Below are 19383 nucleotides of genomic sequence, written 5' to 3'. Positions count from 1 at the left end.
TTCAAAAATATATAGCTTGACTATCCTATTGTCAAACCAAGAAAGAAAAACCTTTCATCCCAGAGTACAGGTAACCAGCATTAGAACACATGTATTTGTCATGTGCTGGAACTCCTAATCAATGGTGTGTTTGAAATGTTAAAAGGAATGTGGAAGAGCAGATTTAATACGTATGAGACATATTTTAGTTAGTCGTTTGCTAGATCTGAAAGAAAAAAAGGTAAAAATTGTATCCAAAGGAAGGTTAATGAATCATTATGCTTATTTTATACACAGGAACTATATATACATACACATATGTATAGCTTGTATACACGTGTATATGTATGTATACGTGTGTGTGTATATATATATATACACAAAGCAGTATTTTTATATGTATATCTATCTATCTATCTATCTCAGGCCTATTTGAAAGCTTGGCTTATGTAGGAACTGGGGAGAAACAATGTCTACTGGTCACGGAGAAGGAAGGAAGGAAAGTAGGCAAGAACTATGTGGACATCTGTTGTTATAATTCAGAAAGAGTCAGAAAAACCTTTTTGCCTACAATACACTGTAAAATATATAATTCTTACCTCCCTTTGAAATATTTTTGCCACTGAGAGAAAGGTTTTTGATCAAGTATTTGAAACATTTCTAAAGGAACACACAAATCTTTCCGTCTTTTGCTAGGCACGAATGAGAGAAGCATGCACGTATTAAGAAGCATGCACCCTCTTATTCAGGTTTCTAAGTGGGGGAAAAAATCCCATCGGCTATTTTTTTTCCTTCTGATAATTTATGCCCAGTAAAAAAACTTTTTTTTTTTGCCTTTCTCCTCAAAAATTCACCTGAGTGTCAGATACAGCTATCTTAATAATTAAGATTTCATGAATCCATTTAAAAAACATCTGCAATTAAATTCTTCATAAACTATAATTTGCAAATGGAAGTTGCATGACATATGTGTTCAAGGATCTGGAGAAGACACAGAAGCAGTACTCCAATATCACTGCAATAATTTATATTCTTGGGAAAGAACAAAACCTTGCCTATCCATATGATAAACGAATTAGTATTAGATTTGACACAGAACCTGTCCAGACTTGAAAGATCTCTGAACATATCTCAGAAGATCATGAACCTCACATCCTCCATCACTGGGGAGAGGTCAATGCTCATAAATAGTTTTTTTATGCAAGTTGTGGGTCACAGTTTAGAAAGTGTTTAAAAATAATCATAAAGAGCAGTAGTAATTCCATATTTTTTTTTCTTTCCATTATTACCTTTCCCAGTCCATGCACACTGACCATCACTAAGTATTATACCAAATCCAGTGCCTAAATCTTTTTCCCATGATACTTGTAGAAAATATGTTTCCTCTGGATGAGAAACTGGATGAATTCTGTTCAAAGTCTTCTCCATTTTCCAGACACCTGTTTAAGAAGTAAGATAATCTTGTTATAAACAGAAGTGCTTAGCAGTTTTACGTAACTAGCTTTGGAAAAAAATAACACAAATATAAGCATACTTAAAATTTTCTTTCATTTTCCTCCACAAACTCAGTTCTTCAGAGAACTGATGATATTTCCAAACAGAAAAGTGGATTACAATAAGTAAAGTTTAAAGGAACAGGGCCAACAATCAAATATATTTGAACTGTAACAAATTAAGAAGCAAAGGAAACTGGGGAACAGAAAATTACAATACAGAGTACTTCCCCATTGATATGTTTTTAACTTACCATCCACCCTCACCCAACATACAGCACATGGAATATAATTAAATATAATCAATATTCATCTGGAAGACTGCCATGTGAAAGCATGCTACTAAGCTTCACTGCAAAGCAGAGGTTGTAGTGGATACCAGCAACCAAAGAAATGATTTAAACAAAAATGAATGCTGAGAACAACAAAATTTATGATGCCATGGTGTGATTTTTTCACTCAGTATTAAAGCAACTCGACAATCTGTACTTGACCTAAGACTTTCTAAGAATCCCATGTATTTATGTATAGTCTAATCTGACAATAATAAATCCTTAGAGTACTCAAGAACTTTAAAACTCCATTTGGCAATTTGCTCCACAGAATAATGAAGAAACAGCCAATTCTGAAGTCAATATTGCATACTGTATTTTCATTGAGAATGCTTCATGTTGTCCAGTACCTGAGGAGTTTGTTTTGGGGTGTTCAGTTGTTTTAGGCTTTTTAATTTTTTATTTTTCTGTTTTAGAAGAATGAAGTGAATGATATGTTCATTCACACATTAAAAATAGCATGTATTGATAAAAGCAGGAAAAACGTAACTGCAGCATTTAAACTATGTGGAGTGAGTACAGGTTAGGTATTGTAAGCTCTATCAAGTTTTCCATCTAAAGTGTAGTAATAAGTAATCATGATTAGGCTCAGTTCAGGCCTTTCTCTGCTTATGGACACTGAGAGCCAAATCTAGATACAGATTTAACTACTATTGGCCTCACAAAAAGTTGGCATTTTCAGGTTAGGAGGAACAGTTTTAACTGCAGTTGACTGCACTGTGTCTGACCTTTGCTCAACTCTGCACTCAACAACGTTTGAAAATGTCTTTCCCTTGTCCAGACAAGTGCACAGTATTCAAAAGCAGCAAAATATGTGAACGTAAGACTTATTTTTCAAGCATAAAGGTGTATTAACAACTAGACAACAGCTGCATTGTCAATAAAATAAACATTCATTATAGATATCAATAAGATTAATGAAACAGCACATTAACAACTTCTGCTGGCTAATTAAACCACAATACAGATCACCTTGCACCAACAAATAGCATTTTGAAACAATAAGAGGAACATGATGTAAAGTGCCTGCTACTAATTCCAGACTGAACTTTGGCTAAAACATGTCACTAGGCACTTCCAGCATTCCTGACTACCCACTGAATTTTCATTACCAAATACACAAAGCACTAACTTTATTTTTCCAGTTTAAAGCTTCAGTACATGTAAGCACCATAACATTTTCCTATTTAGAATATTCTTCTGAGGAGTTTAGGATCCAAAAGCTATAGTAGGAGTAGAGGGAGATAGATCACGTACATGTTACTAAGCATCATAAATTCTCACCAAAAGCAGTAAGAGGAATAACTTTCCCATTTACATCCATAACCCACCGCTGCTTATACTATTACAGATGTCATGCTCTGCATTTCTACTCACAGAAAATGTGCCAGAAACTAAAAGTTACTTAAAAGCAATATTGAAAACTTAGTTTGAGCCACCCAAAAAAGTCTTCCGTTTCCATCTAATCAAATGGCCATTTCAGAAAATCTACAGATATATCTGTGCACCTGTAAGCAAGAACAGAAAAAGAAATATTTGGGGCATGGAAGCCTGGAACAGGCCCTTGCAATTAGTGTTTATAGAGCTAACACCATTTTAAAGATCTGTAGTGCACTAACTGCCTGGACACGGGTCAATAAAGAGCACAGGTCAGGAAGCACAAGTCATGTGTGTAGTATGTTTAAGCACACAGGCATGTGTTCTTCTTTGCCTGCCAGATTCCCTTTTGCGTTTTGCTTGTTCTGTAAAAATAGTCTCTTGTGAAATATTTTCATAAAAGTCCTTCTCTGAAAGACAATCTTTTTAAAAAGACTTTATTCTTTTTTACTTAAAGATTGTAAAACAGTCACTCATAACCCATGCAGACAGCATACAAGGTACTGATGCATATATATAGTTTAATGGGGAGTTTTTGCTTGTTGCATTTGATTCTTATCACAAAGCAGAGCAGCATCCAGTGAAAGCCACCTGCACCTGAGGCTTCCTTTTTAATGTAGACTGCTCTATTTATATGACTATTAATAAAGAGAACAAAGTGTCAGTCCTCAGTCAGAAAAACCGATGTTAAGAGTCACACAGGAAAGGAAATGTATTTATTTAAAGAAGCACTAACAAAGTCTCTAAGGCCTGAGATTAAATTCATCTGATATCATAATACTGTGCTTCCCATGCATCTATCTTCACACATTAGTATTTCACTCAAGTGAGGTGGAACAGCTAAAAATGAAGGTTCTATGTAGACATCATTCTTAAAAGGTCCTTTGCCAGCTTAAGGGAAGAGCCTGTCAGCAGAACTGAGAAAGCTTCCATACAATTTGTATACCTGCAGTAAAACACGACTTCAATAAAAACAAAAACGCCGAGGAGGTACAATGCAGAAGAATGTTCTGTATTTCATAATAAAATGCAAAATACAGTTGTCAAGCTTTTCAACATTGTATTGTGTATCTTTGAACAAACAATTTTACAAGAGCGCATAAAATGAAAATACTTATTCTCCCAGCTTTTATTTCCTCCATTGTGCTCACTGACCTTTTGAGGGGAGTATTAGCTATTACTACATGTTTAGAAACGGTCTCACAAAGCAGAGCTCAGCCTTGCTTGAGATATCCAAGCACTTAACTGTTCCAACCCATCAGCAAAATCTTAAGGATTTTTGGCTGTATATAATGGCTATTATTTACTTCTCTTCAGGAGGAACAAACCTTCACGAAAATTTGTCTGACCTACACAGTACATACAAACATCACTGCAAACAAAAATATTGTCGCTTACTGCTTTTTAAAAAAATGTTGGAGGAAAAAAAACAAACAACACCAACAACAAACCACCAAACAACAAAAAAAACTACAAACCCCTCTTCCACAAATCTTGGAACACCATGACTATTCCAGAGTTCAGTGTAGTGTTGAGTAAAAGGGTAAACCACACACAGCTAAAGCATGAATACAGCAAAAATTAAAAAAAGTGCAAAGGAGTTACCTATTTAGCAACTAGCAATTACCACCAATGAAAAAAAAAAAATCAGATCATATTCCTTATAAATTTATGATAAGATGAGAGCATGCATCTCATCAACTGTAAAGGCAAAACTTAATAACATATGTATATTTCCAAAATAAAGAATTCAGGGGGAGGAAGCTGGACATCCTACTTGACACCTGGAGTTAGCTATATGTTCACAGGATGCACAAGTAATTTTGTTCAACATATTTAAAAGACATATTGCTCTATACTTTAAGAAATGAAGTAAACTAAAACACCCTCCTTACAACTAACCTATGTCAATTCACCTGCCTGCTTACTATATTCTCGCATCACCCCATCAGCTTTCAACATGCCAAAAAAAGTGTAAACCTTCCTACTGGAGTTTCTGCCCCTCCAGGGCTTTTGTTGGTGAGGAAAATGCTGTGCACTGCCAAAGTCTGAGGGGCACACGAAGAGCAGAGTTGCCAAACCAGATTCTCCAGCTCCCCTTCCCCAAATTAACACTCAAAAAAACCTCTCACCTTATAAATATTTCAGTTTGGCTACCAATGAGTGTTCGCTCCAGAAATACAGAAGACTGATAAACATACGTCCAAGAAATTTGATTGAATCTACACTTCTTTAGTCATTTACACAGGAAATGTCATCATATATACACAAATTGGAGATCTACCGTAGCATCAAGGCTGCAAAAATTCAGGTTGCCCATTGTTACTGTTGATATCATTATCTCTCAAACCCTATACACAGATTCTAGAAGTGAGAAAATTATGTACATTTGAATCTAATATATAAATAATGCTTTAAAAGGTCAATTATTCAACAGGATAATCCATTGTCATAACTACCACACACTCAAAATTCCAGGCAAGACTCCTGCATATGTGTGCTTCATACATTCAAAAAGTAGTCCCACTAGAAATATTATTAGTAAATTTTTAAACTAATGCCAAACCATTTCTCTGTTGTGGCTATTGTCTCAAATAATCCATTAGCACTGCACCTACAATTGAAGCATAAAGAGTCACAGCTGTTTTAAGTACTCTGGGCCAGACACTCAGCCAGAACAAAATAACTGCAGATGTACCGATGAAGGGGTCTGAAAAATCCATGTTAACTTGGGACCTGAACTTTCACAGAACTGGTTACACAAGCCTGCAGAAGCTGGTACGACTTTTTAAGATTTTACTAACATCCCCACCTCCACCAAGTCATGATTTCATTATGAAAGACAACTAAAAATATAAAGGATAAGGGAGAGTTGAAGCCTTAAGAATTAGTTTCACCATCACATCTTTGGGTAGAAAGGTAGGGACACAGGCAAGAACTGTATCAATGCTCGAAATGGTTAAAATAGCCACCTGAATTCTGGCATTCTCACTATTTAACAGCTCAGCCACTGATGAATGCTAGGGAAAAAATATCATTTCATAAAACCAGACTATTATTGTAGCTATCCAACAAACTAAATTACTGAAATCAGACCCTCACTATTGCAGTCTAAAAAGCACCTCTGAGTCTATTAGACCACAGGAGTACTTTCAAGTGCTGTTCAATATTCAGCAACGCTGTCTCTGTAGGCTCTTTCCATTCACTGTCTCAATAAAATGAGAGCAGTCAGTACTTTCTTCCTCCCTTAATTATGATAAAGAAAAGCTGCAGAGAAACTGATTGATTAGGGCCATAAGAAAGACAGCATTTTTTTTCCTTTAGGGCACAGGAGGTCACACCACATACCAGCACCTCACCGTCTTAGAGCCAAGGATCTGAGAGAAGCTTGCAGGTGGGAACAGTTGAGTCCCACCCCAAATTTGTAAATCAGAGGCTTTATTGAGGCCTTCGAACAGTTGAGGATTGAGCTGTTTATCTTTAGCACTTTGTCCCTTTGGTCTTTGGCTTCTATGATCTATATTAGGTAATGTTTCTTTCTAAGGAGAAATCAGCTGTTGGCTGGTGTGCAATTGACTGGAGTCTACTCTCTGAACAAACAGTGTACACAGTTACTTCTGAATAAACAAGACACTTTTAAAATGGGTTTACAAAGAATTTTATATGTTGTTTTGAATAGCACTAGGCACAGACCAAAAGCCAAATCTTTCAGGCTGCTTCAACACAGCATCATTGATAATATTTTGAACTTCAGCACTTTGGTTTTTTTCCATGCAGACTAATGGCTTTTTTTCAAACTGCTTCAGCTGCAGGTGTTCCAAACTTCAGCAGCTATGCATGGTAGACTACTTGCAGATCAGAAAGAGCTATTATTTCTTTCTAATGCAGCAATTAACTTAAGTGCTTTCTTGTTGAGAAAAATAGGGAGCTATCTACAGCGAGTTCAGAATACAAGACCAGCACACACAGCACACTGCTAATAAAGTCTATAATTTGATCCCGTCATTGTCTTGACCACAATATACACTACAAATCAGAATCTAATAATCAGAAGAAAGTGAATGGTTAACCTATAATTAGAGAACAGGTACTATCTGGGAGATGCTATATGTACTTATAAGTGTATTATTGGAGATCTAAACCCGTCAAGAAAATCTCAGATTGCTTTTAAAGATTAAAACTAGGTATTACCACATTTTCTAACAAAAGGAAATAAAATAATGTCTATATTTATGAATATTTCTAGACATACATTTAATACAAATTGATATGCTCTCATGTTAATTTAAAATTCCATTAACTCCAATACTTCCAAGAGGAAGTACATTAAAATATCCAACAAAAACTCCAGCTATCACTCAATTAATCTAGGAACTACTAATCAATCTAAAAAGGACTTCCTCCCTTTTTTTTTTTTTCTTTTTGGAAGATCATGATTGGGCCAACAAACATAGAGACAACATCTCACAATAAGCCACCCATTCCCTTGGCCACAATATTTGTTTGACACTGAAGAAAGATTCAATAATAACCTTCGGCTGTAACTTAAAGATGCATCTGAAGATAAAAAGAAGATAAAAATTTTGAAAGAGCTTTGTTTCTTAATGAAGTTTAGGGGGGGTAACACATGCAACCTAAATACTACATGCAACCTAAATTGTATCTAGTTGTTCTTTTGTTTAACTCTGTTCTGTATTAAAAACACAAGGACCACAATTTTGTCAATAATGCAACTTCGCCTTGCAGATAAAGGAAATGAATCAAAAATTGGCACTGGATACGAAGAAGTGCCTGAATGACTTTATAACTTTGTGCAGACGGGTGAATGGCCCATTTTAAAAACTCAGTCCTGCATGACAACATTTGATCAAGAGATTGACTTCACGACAGCTGCAATCAGTGTTTGGTCCTCATGGACCCAACTGCAGAAGAAAGACTCACATGGCTAACATTTGCACTGCTTGCTTCCCACTGTTTCGTGGCAGCCACAAAAGGATTGGAAACATGCACATACTTTTTGTGCAATTTAAAAAAAAAAAAAAAAAAAAAAAGGCAGTCTTGAGGTTGTCAGACTCAATGGGCCAATAGGATATGCAAGATTTGCCACAAAAGATCTGGAATCTACGATAAGGAGCAACCCTTGTCAGACTTATTTACTACAGTCACCAGCTGAAAAATGAGGAGAAACAGAAGGAAGCAGACAGTCAACAACCTTTATAGTAGGAATCCTACTAACAAGCTTTGATCTTAATTGTAGCCTGGAGGCAAAGCCCACCCTGGTGTCTTTCATCCCCTTGAAGTCTCAGACCTAACCCACTACCAACTCCAGGCATCCAGGCTTGCCAAGCTTACTTATAAGCATCTATACTAGGAGACAGTTTAAGCTATAACAAGGTTAAAAAAAAAAAAAAAAGGCCTTCATATATTAAAATAAACACCCAAGTGGGCAATTATACCAGTATATACTAGCAAGCAAGGGAGTAACTGGATAGATTTCCAAAAGGGACAAAGCTTTCTTTTTCACCCTTTTCTACTTCCCAACACAAACAGTTCAGTGTGTGCATGCTGTCAAATCCTCTTCCCAAAATCCGTGTCAGAATCCTAAATTTTCCCTAGATAAACCAGGATACACTAACTGAATGTAAAAAATACCTATAAAAAATAAAATTCAGTAATACAACTGAAGTATTTCCTGATGGAGAAGTTAATTTTAGTACTGAAGTTACTAAAAAGCATGTATAGAACCGAGCAAGAATCAAAGACCACCAGACCAGCTTCAAGTGGGCAGATCTGGGATGCAAAGTCAGCAGGCGTGCCTAGGAGACCCAGACTCACTACCTTTGCTGCCCCCGGGAGATGCAAGCCCCAACAAATACTTTATAAATCTATTTGGCAGCAGGTCAGCCTGGCTTTCCAAGGCCCTACCAAAGCCAATGGTGGCATGGAGCCACACCTGTCTTGCCTTCTTTTGAAAACTGCAACCTTAGACTATTTATTGAGAAAGATCATTCACTTTCTCAAAAAAAAAAAATAGAAAAAATCTAAATATCTCTCAATTTTCCCCTAATCTCTATGCACTAAAATAATTTATGTATTGAAGATAAAAAACAGAAAAAGGAAACAAATCTGTATAATTCTGCCAGACGCAACTTTTGAGCTTGTATACAATCAGTAAGAAACAAGATTCAGGAATGCCTACGATTTTAGTCACATTTCCAAAAGCATCTCTGCAGTTTTCAGGAACTTAGTACTATCCATTTGAGTATGGGAAAGTTGGGTAATTAAAAAAAAAAAAAAAGCAGCATGTTTTAACCGCCCTTCGCCCATCCAAAAATACTCAGATACATATGTCTTTTTGATGTATATTTGGATAACATAGTAGTCTGGTTGAGGTATCATCTGTTTTCCAAAACACTGCCTTCTTTAGGGTCAAGTATTATCAGGATATTCAACACAAAATAAATCTGTCCTACAGATTTCCTTTGTTTTCTATTCTTTAGCCCCCATATAGACCTATTATAATCCCACTCAGTTTGACATGTTTCTGTAAATGTTTTACTTAACATAACTGAGCAATGGATTCCACTAAACAGTCTGCCTTTTTTTTTTTTTAATTTGAAATAAAGTCAAATAAATTCACTACTATTTAATCCACAATAACTCTGGAGGCAAGAGTAGCAAATCTGAAAAAAGGATAAATGAAACAAAGAAATCAGTGTCAGCTAGATATGGATGGATGTAATTCTACATGTAAGATTTCTGAAGAGCTTTGAAAAATTGAGCCCAGTAACCTCGAAAAACAAGTTTCACCAAATGTAGCCACTTCAGTGGGACAACAGCAGGTATAAATATGAAGGCTTACATACCCTCCTCTCCTCCCACCCCTACACCCAAGAATTTTCAAAGAGATGGATTATTTTAATTTCACGTCCCTGTCAAATTAATAATAAAAAATAGGCCTAGACTCCAAATTGCTTTCTCTTGCTAAACAGTTTCCTAAGGCATTTTCTTTGAAGAAAATTCCTGCATTACCCCGTCTTCACTTAACAAAAGTTTTATTATGTTTTTCTTTCCATTTGCTATTTATCTACTGGAAAAGGCAACATTGATCTCCCTGAAAACAAAGAGCTCATGCTACTTTAATTTATTAATTTAAACATTATAATTCATTTTGTTTCATCTGGACCCACAGAAAATAATTCACAAGACATTTTCAGTGAACTGGGATATTCACTTTCAATGCACTTAAATTTCAATTTTGCAGGCCTTTATTCAGCCATGTTTATCACTTGAAAATTAATTACTTTTCTGATGGATTACGCTGAGCAATCAGAGTTTGAAGATAAGGCAAGAAGACATCCATCCCCATCGAACATCGATTTCAACTGTTTCGGCACACATTCGGGTTTGGTTCTTTAATTTGGCTTGAATGCTAAGCCATGAGATTCAATGTAGAGGTAACACGACAGGTACCTATACATAGGATTATAGGATGCTGGTGCCCCATGGTATAGCACCTTCAAATGAGGCAAGAAACCCACAGCAAGGCACCAGTTTAGCTTAGGCTTTGTGATAATGCACATTGGGCAAACCAAAACAGGAGAGAAGCACCAGTCCATATCCAAGAATGACCGACATGCCAGTATTTTAGCAAGGAGGGGCCCCAGTGCCCAAGTCCCACAACCTCACCAAGCTCTGAGCAAACAAGCAGCTTTATTTTTAAAAAAAACAGATAAAATAAATACAGACACAGTTCCACTAAACAGATAGCAAATTCAGTGACCACTGACTCTACACACTAAGCAATCACATATCTATCACCTTGTGCTCAATCAGCACCACATCTACAAACCACATTTGGAAAGGAAAGCAGACATAAATAGCTTCACAAGAGTCACTTGTACGTTTTACATCTTAAGTTCTATACATAAAAATATAAAGCTTTTCAAGGCATTTCAGCTCACTGCTTTTCTAAGTAGTTTTCATGACTCTTTCATGTGGTGATTTTTTTTTCTTACTATGGGCTAGGCAAAAAAAAAAAAAAAAAAAAAAGAGATCTATGCTCAAAAACTAAACCCTTACCCCAGACACTTGATGCTAAGCAGGAGGTCTACTTAGGGAAGCCAGCTTTTCAATATTAGTTTTCCCTCACAACTACTAAAGAATGCTAGCTTGCACTACAGTGATAAGAAATGTGCAGACTAATATAAGTACACAGCAGGGGCATACCAGTGGAAAAATGCCACTGGGACTTGAACTGAGAGGGCAATTATAGGTACTCATTAGGAAAATATAGCACAAAAGTGCTTTGATACTGCACCAGTTAGACACACTTTTGAGATCTTATAGTGTAAATTATTACAAGGCAAATATGTGGAGCATCAGCGTAGAGGTCTCAAAAGTTTTGTTTTAAGACTGTAAGACCCTGCTTTCCCAGATAACTTAAATCAGTTCTTACCGAATGATGACATGAAAAATTACTGGGTGTGGGGCAGAAATTTAAACACAACAAGAGGGGAAAAAAATTTTAAAAATAAGTCTTGGTTAGGCGTCACTGCATGTTGGGTCGCACTTCATCTTCATGTTGCTGGGCTTGCCGGTTCCCAACTGCTGAAGCTAAACAGTACCACTACCATGCATCGCTATCACAGAACCACGGAATTTTTCAGAGTTGGAAGGGACCTCTAGAGATCATCTAGTCCAACTCCCCTGATAAAGCAGGATTGCCCAGAGCACATTACTCAGGACTGCATCCAGGCGGGTCTTGAAAGTCTCCAGAGAAGGGGACTCCACAACCTCCCTGGGCAGCCTGTTCCAGTGCTCTGTCACCCTCACCGTAAAGAAGTTTTTTCTCATATTTGATTGGAACTTCCTATGTTCCAGCTTGTGCCCTTTACCCCTCGTCCTGTTACTGGGAACCACTGAAAAGAGTCTGGCTCCATCCTCCTTCAGCCCACCCTTTAGATATTTGTAAACATTAATAAGGTCTCCCCTCAGCCTTCTCTTCTCCAGGCTAAAGAGTCTGAGCTCTCTCAGCCTTTCCTCCTAAGGGAGATGCTCCAATCCATCAGTCATCCTTGTTGCCCTACACTGGACTCTCTCCAGTAGTTCCCTATCTCTCTTGAACTGGGGAGCCCAGAACTGGACACAATATTCCAGTTGTGGCCTCACCAGTGCAGAGTAGAGGGGGAGAATGACATGAAATGAAATGGTGAACAAATACAATGACTGAACTAATGCAGGTACATAAGCATAAAAAAGCCCAGCCCTTTGTGCAGAAGAGTCAATTCTCCACAGCTCCAACAAACTGTTTCAATATAGTTTTAGATACAGTACCTCACTGCATCCTCCTCCCTTTCAATGTTACAAGTACACTTATTTGTTTTGCATCATCAAGTACTGGTATCACAACACGAACCTCGAATTAAAGTATATACTAAAAAAATCCTCCTCTACCTCATTATTTAAAAAAGAGAAAAAAACCATCTATTTTTAAGACGGTCAAGGTTAATAAAACAAATACCTGGAAAAGGCAAGATTAAAGAAAGATTATAAAATATAAAGCACAGTTTTCATCTAAGGCAGAGGAAAGAAAAACCCTTCTCTCTAATATTGCCTTCAGGAGATTATGAAACGTAAGTCAAGTAGGTCTATTACCAAGACACACATAAGAATGCTTCAGCTAGTTCCTTGCCTCTTATCTCCAAAAATAATTATCCTCTATGACAGCAATGCCTAGCTTTCACTGAAATTAACATTTCTGCCCAATCTCCATTATGCCTGTGGCCACTGTGTGCTGTACTCTGTAAATTAATGCTAAGTTTCACAGCTGGAGAAATTTAATATAAGCCCACACAATAAAGTTTGCTGCCTCCAACTACTGTCTAAGCATCCCTCATTGGCTCAGTCAACACAAATCTCCCCTCAGGTTTTTGCGAAGTTTTCACCATAAGCTTGACACAGCTGACAGCATTTGGAAAGCCCCATGCTCCCTCTTTCCTGTCCAGCTACTGTGCTGAAAAGGGTGGCTTCTGAGATCCTTTTGTAGACCTGTAAACAAACAATCCCTTTCATAATCGTTTGAATCATTTTTTTAAAAACAAATGCAGCCTGTGATAGGCTATATAGCCTCACTCTTCCTCTAATTGCATTAATTTTTCCATCCCAAGATAGCAAGCAATTTGGCTGACATCTAGATCAAGAACACAAAAGTTCTCAGTCTCTGCAGTCTTAAAAATCACATAAGATCAATCTCCCTTTTTTACTATTTATTTTACAGTCTCTGCTCGCTCTGTCTAATCCATTGAAGGACACCCCATCCCACAATACTCACCTAGAAGTTTGCAATGCAGATGCAGAAATATTCCAATAATTTTCCAAACTTTGGAAATCTGGACTATTTAAATAATTTTCTATGAAATTACTAATATGCCTCAGAAGACAGTAACACCAGAGGCCCTTGCTTAAGCACATGTGTAATGAAATTTTTTCAACTTGGAACTTTTCCTGTAAGATATGATTTTTACATTGATCAGATTTGACTATGTCAGATTAGCAACCAACAGTAATTTGTTTAGTAATTCTCTTCTAAATTTCACCTTAGCTTCTGTCAACATCGTACCATACATACTCCAGTAAGTCTTTTATATCTTGACATATCTTGGACAGCAGTCCTTATTATTACATTATCTGATACTAAATTCCACTAATAATATTCCAATTCACAGGACCCTTTTGCTGCCTTTCCTTTTTTCATTTCATGTATAGAGACAAAGGAGGTGGGGAAGACTAAAACCCAAAAAGACATCCCAGTTACAATCAGTAGGAGGTGACGGACACTGTTTCTTAACCCAGGAAAGAGACACAGTTCAAGTCAGCAGAAGGACCAGGGATGGAACTAGAGCAAATCCCACTTTTGGTGCAAAAATTTCCAATTTGTGAACCATTTAATGGCATTTTACAATAGCTTTCTAAATTGAACTCTTTGTTATTTGCTGAAGTTAGACCAGATCATAACTTAAATGTGTAGGCACATTATTTTACATGTTCCTCACAGTAACAGCAAGCACCACACACTTTTTGCCAAATGTAACAGTGAAGAAACTACAGCTGCATCCTATTAACCTTGAAAACAAAAATAACGGTTTGAGACCTTCTCACCCTAAACTCCTGGCAATTCCACCTAGTCTTCAAGGATGTGTGCTGGTTTTTCGTTTGGGGCCCCTGAGCTCTAACATAACGCCTTAAAAACACTTTCCACCTACTGCTAAGCTTTAGGCGACAAGAGGTAAGGATTAAAATTTCTCATCTTCAAGTGGCACTGAAAGATAACAAGGACATCAGAAATAGGCATTGAGACATAACAGCAAGTGACGCTGTGAGGCTCACTGCACATACATAAGCATGTAACATTTAATATAGTGAAGCCAACATGCAGCATAGTAAACCATTTAAAATTATCTCATCCATACTGAAATGGAAGTTTATTGGTCAAAACAGACCACTGTAAGCTATCCAGCCTTCTTTTGCAAGAGAAGACACCAGGAGCGTCAACACTGGGACTGTGCATGTCAGAAGAGGTGCTAAGGTCACCTGTGTCACGTACACCATAACTATTTCCACAGCAAGGCCATGACATCTTTTTTTTTTTTTTTTTTTTTCTTCTTTTTTTCCACAACAAGCTGAAGTGCCTTGCTAAGTTGTACACTAACCCTGGCATCAGCTGTATATGACTTTATGTTTTCTTTTTTTTTTCTTTTTAAATAATACGTAATGGAAAAGCTTTGTTTTGAGAGTTGTGAGTCATGACTTAGATGTACTGGGTTTAGTCCAGATAAATGCTTGAATTTAATGGAATTTAAATGCTGAGATAATTTTGAAAATCCTTTATGCACCTTTGTATACCATAATAGTGTTTAAGATCTAACTGACTAGGTTTTAGTTCTTAAATACTTCACCAACGGATACATTAGAATTATCCTGTAGATACAAGATGTTGCTATTCTGCTCATTTCACTATGGATATAAAAGTAACTCCCGAAATGCCTGTAATGCTGTCGCTTCATATAGCAAATCACTTTAAACACTCTGTATAACAGCAGTCAAAAATGTTGAGCATTTAAAGTAATAGGCAAGTTCTGTCTCTCTAGAATCTGGACAACACAGCCACCACCATGTGATCCAACAAACAAAGGCATCCCAGACTATAAACTCAGTATCTGCGTATCGCGCATCAAGTATAGCATAGTAGCTGACATACACATTCCTCACAGTCTTTCAAGACTCTAGTCAGCTCCTATAAAACAACAGCCTACATCACACTGATAGAGGACAACAATTCACACAAAACCTGCCACAAAAAGCAGAAATTTTCAAGTATAGGAATTCCCGTTGTTATTATGAACATTCCTTATCATACATCTCCGGACACAATGTATGGTTACAATACTAGGTGAAAACACGTCTCCCAAGCACCTCTGATGTGAGGACTGAGTATTCATTCTTGCTGAGAATAGCTGCAATCTCCAAGCATTTTACAACTATTATTGCTCGTCCTAAGATAGTGAATATAGTGTGCCTTTTGCTAGCTAACAGAGGCAGGCAGGAAACAGAAGAGCCATACCTAAATGTAGATAGCTGTTTCACAAAACGGTATTAGCAAACAAAATGCCATGTTCTAATACCATTGCAAACATGCAGAACACTACCTACACACTACATTTGCCTGAATAATACATATCCCTCATGTTCCACCACCTCCTTATTCCAGTGGGAGAGATAAATGAATTTGTACCTGTAGCAACTATGCAAATAAGTTTTTATCCATTCATGCTTGTAGTTGAAGATACTAGGAACAACAGAAGTGGATATGATGAAAAAGCCAAAAAAGAGCACGATCAGCTTTTGCAGATCATTCAAACTAGCGTATCTCAAAAAAAAAACCCCTGCATTTATACCTTATTTGCAAATGTTTTTTTCACCTCATTTATACACACGCACATTTGTTATGCATAAAAACATTTATACAGATGTACCTGTCATGTCAGTCACCCACCTGTGATATTTTTAAACTATCTCCTACAATCCTCCTACTTCTTATGAAAGCTAAGAGACACAAGAGAAGCTAAATACCTAGCCTCCCACATGCAAGTCGACATTGTTTTGTTGTAATTCTTCCTGTATTTGAAAACAACCTAGAAGTTTAAGCTCTGAAGACACCTTTTTACATTTCATTATATCCATAAATTCCTTGGTATACTCTACTGCTTAAACACTTAATTGAAGAGTAGGCAACCTCTTCACTGGCAAATCACACTACTAAACCATTTCTTAATATATATGTACTATGAAGCACAGCCAGTATCATTAAACCTCCTTTAAAAAAAATAAAAAAATACAGAAACCCAGTATTCGTCTATTCATCATACATTTTTATTTACCTATTTGAATAGTGCTACATAGATCATATAATTGCTTAAACTTTTGATTTATTGAGATTTCAACAGATAAAAATGCATATGTTTGTAATTGGTTTCCCATTACAATATATTAATTAGGAGAAAAAAATATAAGGGAAACTGGAGGTCCATCTGAAATCTTATAGTTCAATCAATATCCTATGTATATCACAGCTGCATCCCAAAAGACATCATCATACTAGGTACACTATCTTTTAAATGATGCCACTAAGGCTCCCACGAGATCATTAATGACCAAACGGCATTTTTCCCACAAAAGCAAAATGTGCAACTGAAAGTATTTTAATACAGCATGTATTCAATGAAAATTCTTCTTCAAATAGTTGATACTGTTAGAAACTTTGAAACTGCTAAGGTAAATAAAAAGTATTTTTGCAAAATCTACAATGGATTTCATATATGAGCTTACCAGTAGACAACAATATATAAAAATTACCATATAGGGCATGTTTGCAAACACAACTACTGAATTAAAGAAAGCTAGCTGACCCCCTGGAAGCAGGCTTGACTACAGTGTAACCAAGAACTGACAGCTACAGTCTCCTCTGCAGTTACACAAATAATTTTTCAATTTCAATAACTAATCCATATTGAGAAACCAAAAAAGAAAACCAAATCAGTTTTCTTTTTCCATCTCAGAGACACTAAACAAGTTCAAAAGTATTATTGTCTCTAAAACGTAGGGTCACGGTAACCATTAAGCAGTTGAACCATTCGTCGGTAACCATTAAGCGGTTGAAACGTTCCTCGGTTATAGTTGTAACTTCTTTCTCTTTAGAAGTGTGACATCAACCAAACACTTTAACATCAGGTTACACTGTCCTTCTGCATTTTAATTGAAGTCCATTATTTATGCCAAACCTCAACGTTTGAAAAAAAGAAGTCAATGCAGTAAATGTAATTTACTACCAAAATAGGAGTAAGAGGTATGAACATGTTACGATAAAATGACCATGCAACTTGTTAATTACTTATTAAATTAATGTATGCATTTGCAAATTAATGAACCTTCATAGTTATTAGATTCACACAATCTTGAGAAAAATAAGAGCAGATCTAAAATCAATATAGTATCTGCAATCCACAGGACATAAAAACCACTTATATAAGAAAACCCATCTTAAATTCTACATCTGCTTATGGCGAAAAACATTCAAATCATTTGGGTGATTATGAATCTGAAACTACAATTTTACAGAGAACTCAAAATTGTAGTTACCAAAGTTGCTACTGCAAATGAAATTGCTCTTTAGATGATACTAAAAGCATTGTAAGTGGACTGCATATGTTTCAGTTGCCTTAAAGTACTTTGCTTTAGTAGAATACTGCCTTAATTCTATTATAAAAACATGTTTTGCATGTTTTGCACTGATACTGTCATTACCATGCAGCTTCCATGATGTTAAAATGTTATCCCAGCTTCTTCTGATGGAATGAAAAGTTTGTTTCTCCTTACCAAGGCAAAAAGCAAAACCTGTCCTGCACGCATCAGACAACAAAACACAATTTGGCCACCGTACTGAATGACACAGACCTCAAAAAAGTCATCATCTTTGAAAGGGTTAATGCTTTCCAAGTTCTACAAGATAAAGTGCACTTACAAAAGGAGGAACAAATTGTTCATAGACTTTCAGAACAGAGGTTTGTCCTGACAGCAACACCTAGCTACCTTACTGTAAATACAAAATAATCATGCTGAAGTTCTTCCACGGAACTGGTCAGAACGCATGTAGACTGCGCTTTACTGAAGTCCCTCCCAGGACCAAAGGTAATTCCTTCAAAAAAAAAAAATAATCTCCTGGTTTAAAAAACAAATGCCCCATCTTTTTCATGGCAAGCCAAAATGAAGGCCTATCCCTTTTGTACAGCTTAATGGTAGAGCGGGCACTGTCAAAACCAGCTGCCAAATGCAAGAGTCGCCACAGATTTTAGTTGCATGGGTGTCTCTGAGTATAAGGGGCCAGCCATGTGGAACATTTAGCTCTTTTAATGAGTTTGTGTCTTTAATTACAGAAAAATATACTGTGGTAATGATACGGAAATGTACGATCTTTACCCAAGCATTTTCAACTTGACTTGAGGCGTTAAGTGCCTCTACAGAAAAGGAAGGAAGATTAAAACCTCCACAAGGAGAGAATACAGGACACGAGCAACATCACAGAGACCAGAGCGGGGCAGGAAGACCAGGCTCTGCTCGCCGTGCTCCCTCTCCTCAACCACCTCCCGAAGGGAAGCCAGCCAGGATAGTCCCTAAGGGAGAACAGGACCCTGACTTAAAAATAACTTATTAAAAAAGCAGCCTCATTAAGAGGTTTTTTATGTTCTTGTCGTTTCACCAGCCGCGGAGCGACACCCCCACCCTCCACATCCCCCTCAGACAACCGTCCCGCTCCCAGCCCTACAGGCGAACCGCGGCCGGGGTCTGGTACTGGCGGCACCGCGGCCGTTACGGGCCCCACCGCCCACTCCGAGGGGCCTGCGGCCGACACCGGGTGAGCTACGGGGAGCGGACCCGCTCACCCCGGCCCCTGGGCACCGGTGGTAACTGACGGTCTCGCTCGCCCCAGCCCCACCGGCGGCCGCCCCCTCACGGCGGAGGGGGCGGGGCGCCATGACCAACCGACCTACCTCCGCCTCCTCCCTCCTGCGCTGCCACCCGCCGCTTCCGCCCGCCCGAAAAGGCCGCGCTCCCGGCGCCCCGCGCGGTAGCCAATGAGGATCTCA

The 19383-nt window shown here is 37.5% G+C and overlaps 1 protein-coding gene across 2 annotated transcripts in view; it reads right to left on the bottom strand.

Annotated features, from left to right (window-relative positions):
- The window catches only part of XRCC4 (X-ray repair cross complementing 4), a 189548-nt gene extending 170197 nt beyond the window's left edge, over positions 1 to 19351 (bottom strand). Inside the window, exons 1-2 of one of the 2 annotated variants that reach the window (XM_074570620.1) lie at positions 19288 to 19351; positions 1269 to 1418 (exon numbers count right to left, since the gene is read on the bottom strand). In XM_074570620.1, the coding sequence (XP_074426721.1) occupies positions 1269 to 1407 (139 nt within the window). In that variant the 5' untranslated portion in view covers positions 1408 to 1418; positions 19288 to 19351. The remainder of the gene's footprint in view (positions 1 to 1268; positions 1419 to 19287) is intronic. The other variant, XM_074570621.1, reaches the window with a different exon arrangement.
- Positions 19352 to 19383: the final 32 nt, after the last annotated feature.

This window comes from Larus michahellis, chromosome Z (genome assembly GCF_964199755.1).
Source record: "Larus michahellis chromosome Z, bLarMic1.1, whole genome shotgun sequence".
In the NCBI taxonomy this organism is placed as follows: Eukaryota; Metazoa; Chordata; class Aves; order Charadriiformes; family Laridae; genus Larus; species Larus michahellis.
Note: the sequence above shows the minus strand (reverse complement) of the source record. Positions and strands in the feature narration are given on the sequence as shown.